The sequence below is a fragment of the Pteropus vampyrus genome, unplaced genomic scaffold, assembly GCF_000151845.1.
Source record: "Pteropus vampyrus isolate Shadow unplaced genomic scaffold, Pvam_2.0 Scaffold297, whole genome shotgun sequence".
NCBI lineage: Eukaryota > Metazoa > Chordata > Mammalia > Chiroptera > Pteropodidae > Pteropus > Pteropus vampyrus.
The window spans coordinates 1,359,111-1,377,637 of NW_011889078.1; the positions used below are offsets into that span (position 1 = coordinate 1,359,111).

Consider the following 18,527-nt stretch of genomic DNA (forward strand, 5'->3'; position numbering starts at 1 on the left):
GTGTATAAGGGTTCCTATTTCTCCACAGCCTTGCAAACATTCGTTATCTGTTATTTGTTACTATAAATGTTGATTTATTTTGATTATAGCCATCCTAGTGGGTATGGAGTGGTAACTAATTGTGGTTTTGATTTGCATTTCCCTGATGAGTAATGATATTAAGCATCTTTCAGTGTGCTTGTTGACTATTTATTGACTATTTTTTGGAGAAACGTCTATTTTTTATATTTTTGCTGTTGAGTTGTGAGACATTCTTATACTTTCTGGGCACTAGACCCTTAATAGGCATATGATTTCTAAATATATTCTCCCATTCCGTAGATTGTCTTTTCACTCTCTTGGTAGTGTCTTTTGATGTACAAAAGTCTTAAACTGTGATGAAGTCCAATATCTATTTTTTCTTTTACTACTTTTCCTTTTATCTAAAAACAATTGCCAAATTCAGAAGTTATGAAGATTTTCCCCTATATTTTCTTCTAAGAGTTTTATAGTTTTGGCTCACAGTTAGGTCTTTGATCTCTTTTGAGTTAATTTTTGTATATGGTGTGAGGTAGGGGTTTAATTTTATTATTATCTCACATGGGGCTATCTAGTTGTTCCAGCAACTATTTGTTGAAGAGACTATTCTTTCCTCATTGAATTGTCTTGGCATCCTTGTTCAAAATTAATTGACCTTAGATGTTTGGGTTTATTTCTGGACTCTTCTTTTCCATTAATCTATATGTCTATTCTCATGCCAGTACCGCACTGTTTTGATTTCTGTAGCATTGTCGTAAGTTTTGAGTCTTCTCTTTTTTTTCTAGGTCATGTCTAATAAAAGTTTGCCTTTTTTCCTAGGACAATCTAAAGTTTTGTTAATCTTTTCAAAGAACCAGCTTTGTTTTATTTTATTTTTTTTCTATTTTCTATTCTCTATTTCATTTATTTCTGCTCTAATCTTTATTATTTCCTTTCTTCTGCTAGCTCTGGGTTTAGTTTGCCCTTCCCCCCTACTCTAGTTCTTTAAGGTTAAAATTTATTGATTTAGGATCTTTCTTTTTCTATACAGATTTTCATGAGCCTAAAGATCAGCCAGAGGTAAAAGCTTAGGGTTTCTGTGGTCTTTCCTGAACATATATCTAACCCTAAGCATGTGTGTGTTCTTCTAGATTCCCCCTGGTATAGTCAGGAGATGTTCAAAGCCCTTATTTCTCTGTGTATCCCATTTTCTCAGCTTCTCTCCTAGGCTTTTTCGTCTGTTACCTGCTTGCCCTGTCTGTTGTTATTTGCTTTAAAAAGCTGTAGCTAGTTTGTTTGCCTTAAATACTTTTGACAAACGGTCAGGCTTCAGTCCTGAGAAAATTCTGAGGCAGGAAAAGCTAGGGTAAGCTAACAGGGATGTAAAGCACAGCAACAGGGGAATATAGTCAATAATATTGTAATGACTATGTATGGTGCCAGGTAGGGGTACTAGACTTAGCAGGGAGAATCACTTCATAAATTATATAAGTGTCTAACCACTCTGCCATATCCCTTCAATATAATATAATATTGAATGTAAACTATAATTGAAAAAATTAAAAAAAAAAAGACAAGCATCTGAGCCCAAACCTCAGAGAGCCACTACACAGATAAAACACACAGTCACATTTCTTTGAGAACAAGGTCCATGTGACACCTCCTCCTGGACAATCCTCACCAGCAACATGGGCCACGGTACCTAAGGCCATTGCCCAACTGGAGAGTGGGGGATGGTAGATGGGTAAGTTAAAATGCCATAGAGATTTCATCAAAATTTAGCAACTTATTTCTTTATTAAGCATTTCTCAATTGGTGCAAGTTTTTAATTTAGATTTTAGAGTTTCTGAAAAATTGGTTCTTAACGTTTTTGGCAGCTTAATCATTGCTTTAATGGCATTTTAGAGTTTCCTAATCCATTATTTTCAGTGATGTTACCCTGCAGGCTGCCATTTTAACTATATACTGGAATTCATCACCAAAGATTAATGAAAAAAGTATAGTTACATTATGTTTTAAAAGTAGGTGTTGGAAATTTTAAGTTACCGATAACAATATAATGTGATTTACTCACTCAGAATTAAACACATCAATTGAGAGACTCGCCAATTTCATGGGGGTTTTTTGAAAAATTAAAAAATATTTTTATATCTATTTACTTTTTTTACTGTTAGCTTGTGTTTTCTGTCGAAAAAATGATGACTGTCCTAATAAATATGGAGAAAAGAAAACTAATGAGAAATGGAATCTCACTGTACATTACTATTGTTTGGTGAGTATAATTTATAATTAAATTCTAGAAGTTTGATGTTCTTATAGAGAATATAATTCGATCCTAATGACGGGTTTCTGAGAATTGGATAAGTCATTTAACCTCTGAATCTCATTTCACCTGTATATAAAAATAACATTTTTCACTTATCTAATACTGAAATTCTGAAATTACTTGGTACTTATAAAGACCTGTCAACATTACCTGTTTATTTTTGTCTAACCTTTTAGGACCTAAGTGAAAAAAGGAGAAAATGGCTTAGTCTCTAAGGAAGAGTTGTTCTTTTTACCCCTTTCTTGTTTTCATTGTGCTAGTGATAAAGCTTAGAAAAGAGTTGTTTGAAGGTTCAGGGAGTAGAAGAAAAACGTATTATTTCACAGAGAACCTGGAAAGAAAAGTTCTGACTAAAGTAATAAATATTTGTAGAAAAGGAAATAGGTTAACTTATGGGTCACTCAGAAGAAAGAAAAAGTGATTTTATACTGAGAATTCGTCTCTCATTTGTTCTCTCTTTTCTCCACCATTTCTTACTTCACTGAATCTGTGTCTGAAGTTCTTACTTCCTGGGTGCCTCCATAGGGGCTGTTTACAGCATTGCATTTGGCTTCTTCCATAGGAGGTGAAAAAGAGAGGTACACCAAGTAGGAATCATATGACCTAGTCTTCACAGTCATATCTCACTGTTACTTTTGCTTTATGCTGTTTGTTGTTAGAAGAGAATCATTAAGTCTAGCCCACACTCAAGGGGTTGAGAATTAGGTCCCACCTCTTGAAGGTGTATCAACAAATTCGTGGACATATTTTTATACTCATCACAGTATCCATGTTAAAACTCATTAAATGCTTCCTTAAGAAAACATCTAACATATTCTTTGGTGGTTCTCTAAGATTACAGTTTTGTGTCTCAGGTACCCTGTGGGTTAAATAGACTTGTTGACTGGTCTAGGAACCTAATTACTTTATACCAAGACTTAAGAGAACATGAAGATGGCATACCAAATCTGCTTATAAGTGGAGTCTATTATGGTTTGCATTACACAAGAAAACTTTTGCATTTTTCTAAGAGTTTATTTTACTTTTTACATATTAGAATTAGGAGAGCTATTAGTGGGTTGTGTTTTTGTAATTAGTTCTCAAATAAAGTGTATCACTTTTGGTTTTCTTTAAGATATAGTGTACTGGTTAAAATAAGCCTCTTTAATCACTAATTTGACATATTTTTGAATTATTTAATATATTTAAGTGGATCATATCAAAATTTTTCTTATATAGTGTGTCTTATTTTCTTAGTGAACTAATTTGAAAACATACTGGCCCTAGGCTCAACACTTACAAGATTCTATTTTGTTGTGAACAGGAAAGTTTGGTAATGTTAACAAATGGCAATGGAATGTTAACGCGAAAAGAGACTTAGAGACAATCTAATCTAGTCCAGTGTTTTTATTTTTGTGTTTAAGATCAGATACATCAAATTACTTGCCTAGGGTTCCAGAAAGTTGGACATGGAACCTGGTTTACAAGCCAGGATTTCTTATTCACAGTCTCATTCTTTTTCTTGATTCATGCTCCCTTAACATATTTAAACTGAAGTTAAAAAATCATTTTTAAATGATTTTTAAAAATTCAACCATTTCTATCAACTACATTTCAATAGGTTTCCTCGTAAATATGCCTTCATGATTCAGAATCCAGCTGGATTTAAAGTTAGCCTGAAATATCACTGATAATCTGAATTACTTCCATAGTATTTCCTATTATTACATTTACACATTTCAGTATTTACTTTTTTCCCGTAAAACGTAATCATAAGTGGTTTTTGTTTTCCTTCCTTCCTTTTTCTGTTATTTCCTGGAATACTTTAGAAATCAGTTTGGTTGTATGAACTGTTAAATACAGTGTCTTCCAAATCAAAGAATATGAGTAACTTCTTCCTTTGACCATGAAAAATATCTATTATAGTTAAGAGGTTCTTGAAATTTGACTTGTTTTATGTCTATTTGGGGGAGGGATATTATAGATATTAATATATTTTATTCCAAACTAGTTTATTAGAGTTTATTTTCTAATTGAGAATATATTCATAGTTGATGTCAAGTGGAATTTGGCAAAGAGGTAAAGAAGAAGAAGGAGTTTATGGTTTTCTAATAGAAGACATCAGGAAAGAAGTGAATAGAGCTTCTAAACTGGTAAGTGAATTATTTTACTCATTACAATAAATACCATAAATAAATAGTCAATCCTCGAGAAGTCTTCTCTATTCGTTTCTCTCCTAAAAATTTGTAAGAAAGACTTTGATTTTATGTTCCAGTGCTTATTTTTGTCAAATATGGTGAATTTTAGAAGAATATTTCTATTTTTGCAAATGAAAGAGCTTAAATCCCCCTTCCCCCCATCCCATCCCCGTATAATATATGTGACGATACTGGATTTCATTTCATCTTATTCCAACCTACCCATCATTTCACCCACTCCTACCATTCTAACTATGAACATATTGCCTGTCTGCTATTCTTCAAACTTCAATCTTGAGTCAACCCAACCATTCATTTTTTATTCTTATACCTCAGTTGCTTGAGTTGGAATGATGGGTTTAGGTAGAAATTACACAACTCTGCAGACCTATAATTTATGATCGCCACACCTCTTGTGGTCCTTCTGTGATATGCTGTGCTTGTGTTCAGTGCCTTCTTTTCAGTATTCTAAACTTTAACTCCTCATTCATTCAGTTATAATTCGTGAATCTTCTGTGTAATAGCTAGTAGATTACGTGTAAAGAAAGGACTGTAGGTCTCCATGTAGTCTGAGGAGAAATAATGAAAATGAAAGAATAAAAAAGTTAAGTGTGAAGATAGAGTAGCGGTCTACAATCTGCACAGAGAATTAAAATAATGTTCTGTTTGTCCCCCCTTCCTGCCCCTTTCAATATCCCACTCCCACCCCTTGGTCTGGTAATTAAGGAGGATGGAGAAATAAGCAGTTTCATTCAAGAAATTCTATAAGGGAAGCATGTAGAGGCCTTCATTTTAGTTGAGGTAAAGAAATGGAGGCAATTTTTTAAGATGTTGAGGATATAGAGGACTTGATGGTAGAGAAGAGGTTCTAGAGCAGGAGTCCGCAACCCCTGGGCCTCGTCCCCCTGGCCTGTTAGGAACTGGACCTCACAGCAGGAGGTGAGTGGCAGGCCAGCAAGTGAAGCTTCATCTGTATTTGCAGCCGCTCCCCAGCACTAGCATCACCGCCTCAGCTCCACCTCAGATCATCAGGCATTAGATTCTTATAGGAGCATGGGTCTCTGGTGCCAAAAAGATTGGAGATCACTGCTCTAGAGCACAAGGGAAAACCTTGGGAGAGAGGTTACCAGTGGCATTTATCTTAAGGGCCACGTGAGAGTATTAGTATCAAAATTCCTCAGCCTCCTGATGGTAGTGAACTTGTGGTGAAAGATGGCCTCTAATGGTCTCTTTATGGTTTAGAAATACCTATTTTAAAAAAAATCTGAATTCTCTCTTGAGTATACTATATTGTGAATCTTTGAGACTGTCTTAATCTTGAAGAAATGTCTTCATTTGTGACCTTAGACTAGAATTTTGTACGTCAATTTACTGGGAAACCTCAAGTTGGCAAGTTATTCTCCTATGACCTGGTGGTACCTGAGGAGTCAGCAGTAAAACTCTCTAATCTCTTCATCAGTGACCATTATAATGACCATCTCAAGGGTTCCAGGATGTTGTTAGGTACTGCTCTGTATTTTAATAATGATCGACCCATCAATAGCCTTTCTGTTTCTATACCACTGTTGTACTTTAGTTAGTGGCCGTGGTATTGTATTTGTTTCCCAGGGCTGTCATAGTAAATTACCACAGGTTGGGTTGCTTAAAACAAATTTATTCTCTCACAATTCTAGACACCAGAAGTTCCAAATCAAGCTATTAGAAGAATGACTCCTTCTGGAAGCTCTTAGGGAAGATCCATTCCATGCTTCTTCTCTTCTACCTTCTGGTGGCTGCTGGCAACCTTTGCAGTACTTCATTTGTGACAGCATAACTTCAGTCTCTCTTCCATCTTCACGTGGCCTTCCTCTCTGTGTGTCTGTGTCTTAAATCTCCCTCTCCTTTCACTTACAAGGATGCCAGTCGTTTGATTTAGGGACCACTCTAAATCCAGGATAATCTCAAGATCTTTTATTTATTTACATCTACAAAGACCCTGTTTCCAAAAAAGGTCACATTCATATAGATACCAGGAATTAGGACTTGAATATATCTTTTTAACCTACTATAGGTATCTAACACTTTTTCATTTGGTTAGGATAGAACGATCCTAGCCAATTTTTTTACAGGTTGGTTTTTAGTATTGTTTCGCTATTCTCCTTGGTCAATATTTCTTAATGTGTTTTCAATTAAAATTTGAATGAGACTTTCATGTATAGCCATTATATTTATAAACTCTTCAGTTTAGAATATTTTAGCAAGTAGGAATGAAATGAAACTTCTCTTTGTTATTCATATGTTAGGTTACAGATGTTTCCTATGTCAGAAATTGTCATAGGAGTGAATCTTTAGTGTCTTTTAGATTGTTTCTGGATAGAACAGTTTTTTCAGGGAATTTCTTTAATATGCCATCCTCACAGCTATAATATGATGAAAATAATTTTCAGACTCCCCTCAAAGAATATTCATTTATACCTAAGTCAAGTTATAGTACTCAAATTTTGTATGTTATAGCCCCTATTCGCATATTTTCTTCTAGAAATGCTGTGTTTGCAAGAAAACCGGTGCTTCAATTGGATGTGTTGCACCTCGATGTAAACGAAGTTATCATTTTCCTTGTGGACTTCAGAGAGAATGTATTTTCCAATTCACTGGCAATTTTGCGTGAGTTAATTAACTGTCGAATGTGAAAGATGACTGTTAAAGAAAAGTAGATAATGGATACGGATATTCCCATCTTCCTTTATGGAGTCATTTTTATATACAAAGTCTTGAGAATTGCTGTGACGAAAATGAACATATTCAACTTCAGCTTTCAGCTCTGGAATATAATAAAGAAGTGTTAATTTATTCATATTCAGTGAAAAATTTTGCCTTACATAATTCTAGATTTTTATATCACTCTTTAGATTTAATTGTATAAATTTCTTTCACGGGGCCGTTTGTATTTCTCATTGAATAAATTGAAGGCATATAAATCAGGTGGAGTGCAAAAAATAAATATTATGCCATGGGATGCCCCTGAAAATATTACTTACTGAGTCCACCTTTAAACATCAACATTTTATGAATTTTGGTATTTATTATATGAGTAAATATTTAAAACTTAAAGTTCCTTTCTTTAATTTTGTACATTGTTGCATACAACAGAAATATATTCTGTTGCTAACAATATTACATAGGATTTTCAGCATAATATTAGTTACTGAAATTCTGTGAGGTAAGTCTTACGACCAAAAGGCTCACATTTTGAAAGGTCAGTTTGCCTTGGTCATAGATTATGAAACTGATTTATAGTGCCAAAGTTCCAGTTTGTTGTAGGTCGGTTATTAGAAAGATATAAACAAATTTTCTATTATAAATGTGAATTATAATGCTAGCCTAGTGGTGATTTGTAATTTATTAAATGTTGGTTTTAAATAATTTACATTTTTAGGTCATTTTGTTGGAACCATCGACCTGTTCAAATAGTTACACCTAATAATTATAGAGACTCCTTACCATGCACCATTTGTTTGGAATTTATTGAGCCTATTCCAACTTATAGCATATTACGAAGTCCTTGTTGTAAGAATGCTTGGTTTCATAGAGACTGTTTGCAGGTAAGATGTTATATAAGCCTTTCTGGTATAAAATTGGTTGATTGCTGTTTTGAATTTAAAATTGGAAAGAATTAACGTGTGTTTTAGCTCTTATTAATTGTAACTTTTTAAAACAGCTTTATGAAGCATATTTTACATGTAAAATTCACCCTATCAAAGTGTACGATTAATATTTTAATAAATACTTTAGATACTACTTTTTAATGTATGTACACTTGAAAAACTTTGTTTTTACAAGTTTGTAAAAACATTGTGAAATACAAACAAATTCCTTGTTTGTATTTCACAATGAATAAAACGCAGATTTTAATTCCCAAGTTTATTTACATATTTAAGCTTAGAAAACCAAGATATGTGAAATGACCATTTAACTGTAAGCTACAATATTTAAATGTTGAGGCCTTTTTTTTAAACTATGGTCAATACTTTATCATAACTTCGTGACAGGGAACTGATTACTGTCTAATGAATTAAAAGTATTAGTTCTTTGAGAGCTAGTTTGTATGTCAGACCTAACCACAAGTTCTCAAGTAAATGAAATATCATAAAACATGACATTAATTTAATACTTTTTGAGTCAGAAGATACTTGAAACTTAAATATTATTAGTAATATCAAATATGTAGTATACATATGTGATAGTGCTAATTGATAGTTTTAGTTAATAAAAAGCCAAATAACAAAGGATTTACTTAAGTTTAATACTTTTTGAAAGCTTGGCTTTTATTATCGTTTAGTAAAATCAGATGTTATTCCTGATTACAAATTATCTATACAAGTATTTTTTAAAGTTAAGAGATGTTTTAAATCCTCTTGTATTTCAGTAGCCGTAGAAGTACTAACAGTAGTGAAAGTAGTAAAGCTGGATTGATTATTTTCTCTTTTTTTTGTATGAGCCTTGAACATTTATGTTTAGGATTATTCAGTTTAAAGTGGCAGAATGGAGCTTGTTTTTGTTGGGTAAATATTAGAAATTCTGTTGATTCTTACAAAGAAGTGTTTGTAAAAGGATCCAGAGAGTGCAGTTCATAAACATGAAGTGTTATCTTTACCTATTGAGGAAGAAGTTCACATTATATGAGAATCTTTGAAAAGTAATTTATTTTAATTAAGGGTTTATATTTGAATGAGTGTAATTGCTGTCAAATGTATCATCTTGTTAATTTTATAACAGTATGTTATTTTTCAAGACGAATAAGATTCGCCTCATTTATGTGTTAGTAGTGAATCGGAGAGAGGTTCTCAAACTTGACCTAGTATTCATAGGGTTTTTTTGTGAACACTCTGAAAATAACCAAGTTTCCAATTCTGCCATTAAAAAGTAGAAATAGTATTTCTAACAAAAACGTAGGTCTACTTTATATAAATATAATTTAAAAATACAGCCACATGGATACCTGTCAGTGATATAAATATTAATAAGCAGTTGTTACTTAATTAGAACCAATTCTTGAGCCATGTTCTCTAGAGGAGTTCCAGTGACTTTCCCACTCTGGTACTAGAGTCTTAACTGAAATAATAAGTGGAGTCTACCCTGTTTATATAGCTACAATAATACTTGAATAATTTTTCTAAATTTCTGAACTTTATTAATATAAAAGAGTCAAAGTGAGAACAAACCTATGCAATAGAAAGAGAATTGTATATGGTTAAGTAAATTTCATTATTTTTGACCACTACAAATGCTATATACTCTGGATATGTAGGGAATTGTCACTATTCCTGTTCAGTTTGGATTTCTCAGTCATTGCTCTGGTTTTGTTGGTAACTTCTATTTATCCAATGGTATTTTTTCCCTTCAGACTAGATTCTTAACTTCCTTGTATTATAGCCTATATTTTACTAAGATAGTGACATCTGTGTACAGTTGCTCAAAGACCCTTTAATTTCAGAAATTTCAGTAACTCGTTGCTTTCTTACCGAATGCTCTGTGTATGTATGTATATGCATGCGTGCACACGCACGCCACTTGCTAGTCGTTTGAACCTGGATTCCTCTTTGTTCACTTCTTTGTTCACCATCCACAAATCATTCCCCAAGACAATCAAGCCCAATAGATATTTTTGTATGTCCTTTTTTGTTGGTATTCTCTGCTTTCTCTGTGATTTAACTTAATGTACTTTCAAAAAAAAAAAAAAAAACAACTAGACTTTTACAGGAGCTTACTAACTGGTCTTTCTCTTGCATGCCTTATTTTCTATTATTTCTTCATACTACTGGCTTTGGTTTACCTCTTTAGCCTCATTACTTAGTTAAGTATGGTCAGCATGTAATCCCTAAGTATATTATTAATTTGTTCCCTAATAACATGTGCTTTCTCTTACCAGTGTGACTTGATATATGCTATTTTTAATTTTTGTAATGTCCTCTTTTCTTGGCAGGCCCCTATATCTTCTTCCAAACTTAGCTTTGACCTAACCATCCCTGTGGCATTTTTGTCAGGCTCTTATATAGACTTAGGTACTTCTACCTCTCTTCTGTGCATATATTTAAACAACAACAACAACAACAACAACAACAACAACAGCAACAACAACACTGTATTATAATTATATACTTGTGAACCTACTCACAGGAATTCCTTGAAGTAAAATCCAAGTCATTTTATATTTCTGTTTTTGGTACATAGCAGTGTTTGGCACCTATGTAATCGGGGTTAAATATTTGTTAAATGAATGTGTGCTACTAGATTTTTTTCTGGGGATTGGCTATTCTTTCTAGTAGGCTTATAGTTTTCTGTCTCCTGCATACCCTCTACCTGTTGCTTCTGTATTTTATTTGCTAAAGAGTGAGATACGTTTTATACTTCTCTCCTCTTAGAAGGAAAACTAATAGACTGAATTAGAAACAGAACCAAGGATGCTTTTTATGTAACAGTTATTCAAACATCCTTCCTACATGAAATAACTCAAGATTCTTACTATTTTATTCACAGAGAGTGATGGACAACACAATATTTGGGAACAGAAATAATATTAGATACCAAAGGTTGAGAGGAATATATGGCTAAATATATAGATGTAAAGCAAATAACCATCAGTTCATTGGCTTAATTTTTTTTAACCATTGGGAAAAAAGATCTCCACGTTTTAGCATTGGGATAATTTAGTTTATCAAAGTTTGAGAACCAAAAGCATAGAAAATAAGTTTTCATAATATATTAAGTAAAAATAGCACATGATCTGTTAGCTATAAAGTTCATAACCTAATAACCTGTTAAATTGTTAATAATATATTTCCTATTTTCCACTATAGGTTCAAGCGATAAATGCAGGAGTGTTTTTCTTTAGATGTACAATATGCAATAATAGTGACATATTTCAGAAAGAGATGTTGAGAATGGGAATTCATATTCCTGAAAAGTGAGTAACATGTAGCCTTTGGAAAAAAAAAGGTATTTTAAATGTAGGAACACCTCAGTCATGTACAATACTAATTGATTTACATACGGATATAATAGGCTTCAAAATGTGTGTATAAATTATCTAAAAGAATCAAGATGTGATTTAAAATGTATGAGAATGATATTCATAGTACTTAAAGATGAGGAATCCATGAATAATACTACTCAACTTGAAATAAAAAAATTGGAAGTGAAATGTTAATAAAAAATGTAGGTTTTATAAAATTTCTGCTGGATTTTTGATTTAGCATTTGAAAATTCACTGTAAGACTAATTAAGTATAGGATAAAATGGCACTAGTGTATTTACATTTTGAATGAATTAACGTTAAAAAAACAAGTTTTATCCTCATTTCTAGTATGAAAAGTTATTTTTAGGTTCATTACCAATCCTTTTATGTAACATTTTAGGTCAAAGTATATTTTATATCTTCATTTACAGAGATGCATCTTGGGAATTAGAGGAAAATGCTTATCAAGAGCTTCTGCAGCACTATGAGCGTTGTGATGTGCGGAGATGTCGTTGCAAGGAAGGGCGAGACTATAATGCACCTAATAGGTATATCAAGAAGTTCACTTGTGCTTAATTGTGTTCTTATTTAAACCTGCTTGGTAAGCAGGTTTCTAGTTAGTGTGATGTAGTTTGCTATTAGGATGCTTGAAGTTTTAACTCGAGATGAGGTATACTTAATAAATGTGTATTTACATCTGTTTACAGAGAAAGTATTGTACTCAGCATAATTGCAACTTATTTCTGTGGTGTATTTTCATGAGGCTCTATTTTCTAGAGCCACATTGTCCTAAATGGTAGACACTGGGCACACGTGACTATCGAACGCTTGAAATGTGGCTATTTCCAATTGAGAGGTGTTGCAAGTGTAAAGTACATACTGAAGACTTGGTATGTGTCTTAGTTCGCTAGGGCTGCAATAACAAAATACCACAAACTGGATGGCTTAAAAAATATAAATTTGTCATCTCCTAATCCCGGAGGCTAAATGTGCAAGATAAAGGTATTAGCAGGTTTGATTTCTTCTGACGCCTCTCCTTGGTTTGCACATGGCTCCCTTCTAGCTATGTCCTCACGTGATTATCCCTCTGTCTGTGCCCTCATCTCCTTTTATAAAGACACTGGTCATATTGGATTAGGGTCCACCCATAAGCCCTCTTTTGTCTTAATTATCTCTTTAGAGGCCCTGTCTCCAAATACAGTCACATTATGAGGTACTGGGTGTTAGGACTTCAACATAGGAATTTTGGGGAGACATAATTCAGCCCATAACAGCAAGAAAAAAAAAAACTTAAAATAACTTAATAGTTTTTATATTGATTACATGTTGAATAAAATGGTAATATTTTGGAAATATTCAAATTTATTTCACCTGTTTCTTTTACCCTTTAAATATGGTTACTAGAAAAGTTTAAATTACATATGTGATTTGCATTGTATTTCTATTGGATGGTGCTGTTCTAGAGATTAGTTTTAACAAGATTAATCTAACAGCATTTCTTTTGGATCACTATAAAAAGGATTTGGCATTTGAAATTTATTGATTACATCTTTGTAACATCAGTAGATATTGGCTCTAATCTTAATCATTTTGTATTTTCTGTGTATACTATACTGTGTTAGATACTAGAAATCAAGAGTAGCTTATTTTTAAGATGTAGAATGAAAAGCAACAAAGCCAGTTTTGTCCAAATTTATGTAGGAAATTTTATTAAATTTTTATCCATGTTGTACAATCTTACTTGAACATGGCAAGGTGAAATTTAAAGTGTAGAGCAGAATACTCAGAGCCTTATTTCTCCTGGAAGGTGATTTGGCTGGCTGAGCTGCTACTTACTTGGGAAGACTCAGCTCTGAGGTCTTGCCAGCTTTGGAAAGTTTCCCCTAAGTAACTCTTACCACTCCTGATTCTCCATTCTGTGCTGGGTTTTTCTGTAGCTTTGCTTATTACAATATAATTAACATTATTTAAATTTGTCATTAGACTAAAAATTCTTTAAGGGCAGAGATCTCATTGAAGATGTCAAGTAATGTGCCTTTAGATTACTTGATCTGGTGACTCTGAATATTCATTTGTAAACAATAATAATAACCCTTTCAAGGTTTCTGCTGAGGCACAGATGAGAAAATGTAAACAGTAAAGCACTTTAGGGTTCTAAGAAGCAATATATTCCTTATTATCCATATATTCTAAATTCATTTTAAGCTATTTTAATTTATATATATATATATTTTTTATATATCACTGGTTATCCAGGCAGTACCTACCAAACTCCCTTTTTTTCTGGCAGCTACTTGAGATTGCTATCTTTTGCTTTTTCTTCTGGGACCCAGATGCCTTCTATCTAAATGCTTTCTTTGTAATCTCACTTCTCTCATTCTGGTGATAGGAACACAGTTTTGCTGAAAGGCAGCATGGTGTAATGGTTAGGTGTATGAGTCTGAAGCCTCACTCTGAGTTTTAATAGCAGGGTGAACTTGATTGGGCAAGTTATTTACCTCTCTATGTCTTGGTTTCCTCTTCTTTAAAATGGAGGTAACAGCGTTTTTCCTTACCTTCTAAAATTAGGAGGATTAAACTTTTCATGTAAAGAGTGAGAACTGAGCCTGGTATATAACAAGTACTCATGTTAGCCGTCATCACTCTTTCTCTTCATCATCGGTTGGCAGAACTATATTGGGAAGTGTGGAGGAGGAACACACAGTATACACACCTATATCACAGAGAGGGAGATTCACCCATGCCTACCAAAAGACGGGGGTATCCAGTTACCTCTTGTCTACATACTCAGGGAGCGTATCCATTTTTATACAGAAAGGGTGTACTATAACCAAAAAGGAGGCCCTACACAAAAACTCCCACCTGTACCCATACAGAAAATATGAATGCGAACTGGCACACATCACACAATATAGTGAGGTGGGGAGTGGGTGGAGAACAAATGAGAGACAACATAAATATGGGCCAAGTACTGAGTCCAGATTCTTTGAGCTGCATAATACCTGATATGTTTAAGCAAGCTTATTGTAGAAAATAATTCCTCACCTTGGATAGGAAAGATAAAAGTTAGATAATTTACTGAATGCTTTTTCCATATCATACACACTGGTTCAGCAGTCGTCCTATGAGCATAGTCATCTGCAAACATAAAAGAAAAAAAATATTCCCTTCTTCAATCATATTCTGATGTATATATTCTTTGTATATGTGCATGTACATGTTGATATTTAATTTAGATATTTTAAGTAAGAATATTTAGAGGAGGTGGTTATAAACATAAATAATGAAATAGGAAAAATGCTTTAAGAAAAAGTAATGCAGTATCAAAGCAGATAATCTATTTTTCCTCCTTTGGTAAAGGGTTGGTTGTGTGTGTGAGGCAGACAGTGAGGCCCATTGTAGTGTTAGTGATTGGAATTTGACTAATATAAAATGTTAACATTTGCTTCTCTTTATGTCCTCAGCAAATGGGAAATAAAGCGCTGTCAGTGTTGTGGTTCTAGTGGAACACATTTAGCCTGTTCCTCACTACGATCATGGGAACAAAATTGGGAGTGTTTGGAATGTAGAGGTATTCTCTACAATTCAGGTAATACTTTGTAATTTTGAATAAAGATGTTCTTTTTTCAAATATACATTATAAAACATTTCTACCTATATTTCTGTTATACTAATATTGGGCTTTAAATCTGCAGGGAGTTTCCAAAAAGCCAAAAAACATACGTTACCCAGCACTAATAATGTAGGAATAAATGATTGTTTGTTGGAAGAGTCTTCACCTAAATTACCCAGACAGTCACCTGGAGCCCAGGGTAGAGATCTGCTGAGGTGTGTATTTTGAATTGGGGAAAAATATAAAACTCTATTTTGAGAAAATTAAACAGGAGGTGGCTACATACATTAGAATATTAGCTGATCTTTACAGTAGTCTTCAAGAGTGTTTTTCAAACAGCAGGACCCAGCATTTGATCTTGAAATCATGCAATCAGCATTTTAAAAAGAAAATGAAATAAGATAGAATAGAATATCAGTTTGCGTTGCACATAGAAAGAATGTATATGAAATATATTTTACTTATTGTATACTGAGTCATAATGTAAAATATATTTTTATTATAGATCATTTTTAAGATATTTTAAAAAACATGGACCTGGAAAATGTACATAAAATGTTATTTGATTATGGAGTAAGACGGAAATTAAAGTAACAAGCACACCATGTTACTTTGTTAAAAGGAAGGAATCATTTGATATAGAAGTCTTATTTTTTCTTTTCGTAATCATTTGTATGTTTGTCAATGTCAGAGGTCTAAATAATAGCTCTGTAGAAAGTTAATGCATACTTAAAAGTATTATCATATTAATGCCTATTTTCAGAAGATAGCAAAATAAATAACTTTCAAAATCATTCGTAACCATTTAAATAAGACTAGAATTACATCTTTATACTGTGTCATGTAGTTAGTTGTTCAGAATTTTTAAGTGTATGTGGTTTTACCAAAAAGTCTATAGAGCCTTGTAGCCAATAGGGAAAAACAGACAACAGTAAAATTAGTAGCTAAGCATGAGGAAGTACTTTCTTGTTAAAAATAATATCAAGTTAAAACTTAGAAGAGCAAGAGAATTTTTGTGAAAATATTCAATAACTAGATTTGCAGTTAGAAGTGGAATACTGTTCAAAAAGTGAAGAATTGCTGTTTTAAGATATCGCTTGTATTAACTGAAATTTGTTATATTTTTATAACATTTTTAATATGAAAATAAATATGTACAATAAAATATTGTACATATTTTATTGAAAAAAGATGTTTACATTAGTTTTAAATAATTTTAATATTTAGGTCTCTAAAGATGTTACACCAGGGAAATTTGATTCCTTGCTCCTGCTCTAATGTGCCATCAGGCTCTAGAAGAATAGCTTCTACACTCCCATTTCAGGCAGGAACAAGGAATCAACCTTGCTATGAGAAGGTATATTTTGGAAGGGTTATCTTCCAGAAAATTGTGATTTTCCTTCAACCTGGGTTAATTAATAGGGGATTGTGTGAAGAAAGAAAAAGCAAAGCCTGACCTGCACTGGGGCATTGTAATGTCTTAGGATGGGAAAAATTTATACATAAAAGAAAGACGACACATGACATTGCCCCAAACAGGATCATTTTAAGTACATTAATTTCAATTACAGATGGAGAAACTGAGGCAGGGAGCATTGAGTTAATATGTACAGTCGCCCAGATGTCTTATTAAGACACAGATTGCTGAAGACACAGATTGCTGGGCCACATGCTCAGAGGTTCTGGTTCTGTTTATCCACTGTGGGGCTCAAAAATTTGCATTTATAACAAGTTTCCAGATGCTGCTGCTGCCGCTGGTCTGGAACCACACTTTTAAAATTACTGGTATAGACTAAAAAGTACTACTTAAAGGGTTGTGAATTCTATTTATAATATTAACTCTACTGTTAATTAACCTTATAATTAAAATACATTGTGTAATCTCTTAAAACTATAGTTATCTCATATAGTAAGCAGAGGTTACCTTTGCTCTATTTTTAAAGGACCTAGTGAGCATGAAATAAGATACAGTTAAGCAAGTATATGTTGTAGCCATTGTCCAGAAAGGTGTTTGAGCTTCTGACTCTTACACCTAAATCCACTGAATTGATCAAGTTTGAGATAATCATCAATCAACATCATCATAAATCTTTATGACATTCGATTTTAATTTGATAGAAGGTTGAGCAGAAGGAATCAAGAATTTAGAATTATAGTTATCAAATGACTATTTTTGGTTCCAGGGCAGCCACTGTCTGCTTTTGGGTGGGAGATGGGGAAGAACTTCCTTTTAATCTTTTTTTCTATTCTTTTTTTATTGGCTGTATAACTGCTGTTCACATAAAGTACTTTAGAGTACTTACCGCTATGTTTAAATTCATGTTTTATAGGCAAGGCAGCAAATTTAGAAGAGACATTTCAACAATAATTATAGAGTTAGGATTTCAAATTATAAAAAAATCTAAAAGATTATATATCAACAAAGCTGATATCTGGAATAGTGCCTTAGATGGATTCAGAAATCAAAAGTTTAATCCTTCGTACACAATTGAAGTAGCATATGTTAATGAAAATGATAATTTTGGAAGAGAGCATCCTGGATCAAAGCATGAATTCCTAAGTCTTTTAATGCAGCATCTTGAGAACTCAGCATTGTTTGAAGGGTCCTTGTCAAAGAACTTGTCCCTAAATTCTCAAGGTAATTATTCATTATTGTACATATTTTATACCATATATAAAGAAAGAGATAGCTGGTTAAAATTAATATTCAATACCTGTGGTGAAATGTATAATTTACTTTGTTAATAAAATACTGATAGAAACATAGAAAAGAGGATGTGGGAATGATATTTTTAAAAGTAAATTTTTGTAGTGAAAAATTTTCTTTAAGAATATCTTTGATTTTTTATAGTAATATCCTCCTTGAAGTGGTTTCATAATTAACTTTAACCTTAAAATACATTTTGCATTCTAATTTCATTCAAATGGGACGGATGATTGTTTGAGCCCTTCTTGTTCAGATATTTGGAATTTGCAGTTGGCATGTTTCTTCACATCCTAGGATTTTTATAACATTTTCTGGTCCACACGTAACAGATTTTTTAATGTACCTTTGCTTTCAAGAATTTTTCTTATAATTTTGTTTATGATACTTTTCTGTCTTTACTTCTGGTGAGGAGTTAATGTGATTAAAACAGGCATCTCAAAACATTGGTTAATTCTCGCATTCTTTTTTAGGAGCTTTTATACCACTTTTGCTGTAATAGGAAATTCGAAAGAGTGAGAAGACTTATTTCATTCCATTTGAATTTCCTCCTATATGTTCCCTAGAACTTCCTCACCGTTGCCCGAAGCATCACTGAAATAATTGAGAAACTACCAAGGATCATTTATACTCTATACAGTACACACAGTATAATTCTAAACTTCCTTTAAAAAAAAAAAAACAAAAACACACTCAAATAATAAGTAATGTTAACT

The 18,527-nt window shown here is 32.9% G+C and overlaps 1 protein-coding gene across 6 annotated transcripts in view; it reads left to right on the forward strand.

The window, feature by feature from the left end:
- The window catches only part of G2E3 (G2/M-phase specific E3 ubiquitin protein ligase), a 61,352-nt gene that overhangs the window by 23,631 nt on the left and 19,194 nt on the right, over window positions 1-18,527 (forward strand). For 3 of the 6 annotated variants that reach the window (XM_011376382.2, XM_011376383.2, XM_011376385.2), the window contains 9 exons: window positions 2,172-2,269; window positions 4,354-4,455; window positions 7,019-7,143; window positions 7,916-8,081; window positions 11,337-11,443; window positions 11,926-12,042; window positions 14,959-15,083; window positions 15,190-15,322; window positions 17,438-17,745. In XM_011376382.2, coding sequence (XP_011374684.1) covers window positions 2,172-2,269; window positions 4,354-4,455; window positions 7,019-7,143; window positions 7,916-8,081; window positions 11,337-11,443; window positions 11,926-12,042; window positions 14,959-15,083; window positions 15,190-15,322; window positions 17,438-17,745 — 1,281 coding nt within the window. The remainder of the gene's footprint in view (window positions 1-2,171; window positions 2,270-4,353; window positions 4,456-7,018; window positions 7,144-7,915; window positions 8,082-11,336; window positions 11,444-11,925; window positions 12,043-14,958; window positions 15,084-15,189; window positions 15,323-17,437; window positions 17,746-18,527) is intronic. The other 3 variants (XM_023521154.1, XM_023521151.1, XM_023521152.1) reach the window with 1 other exon arrangement.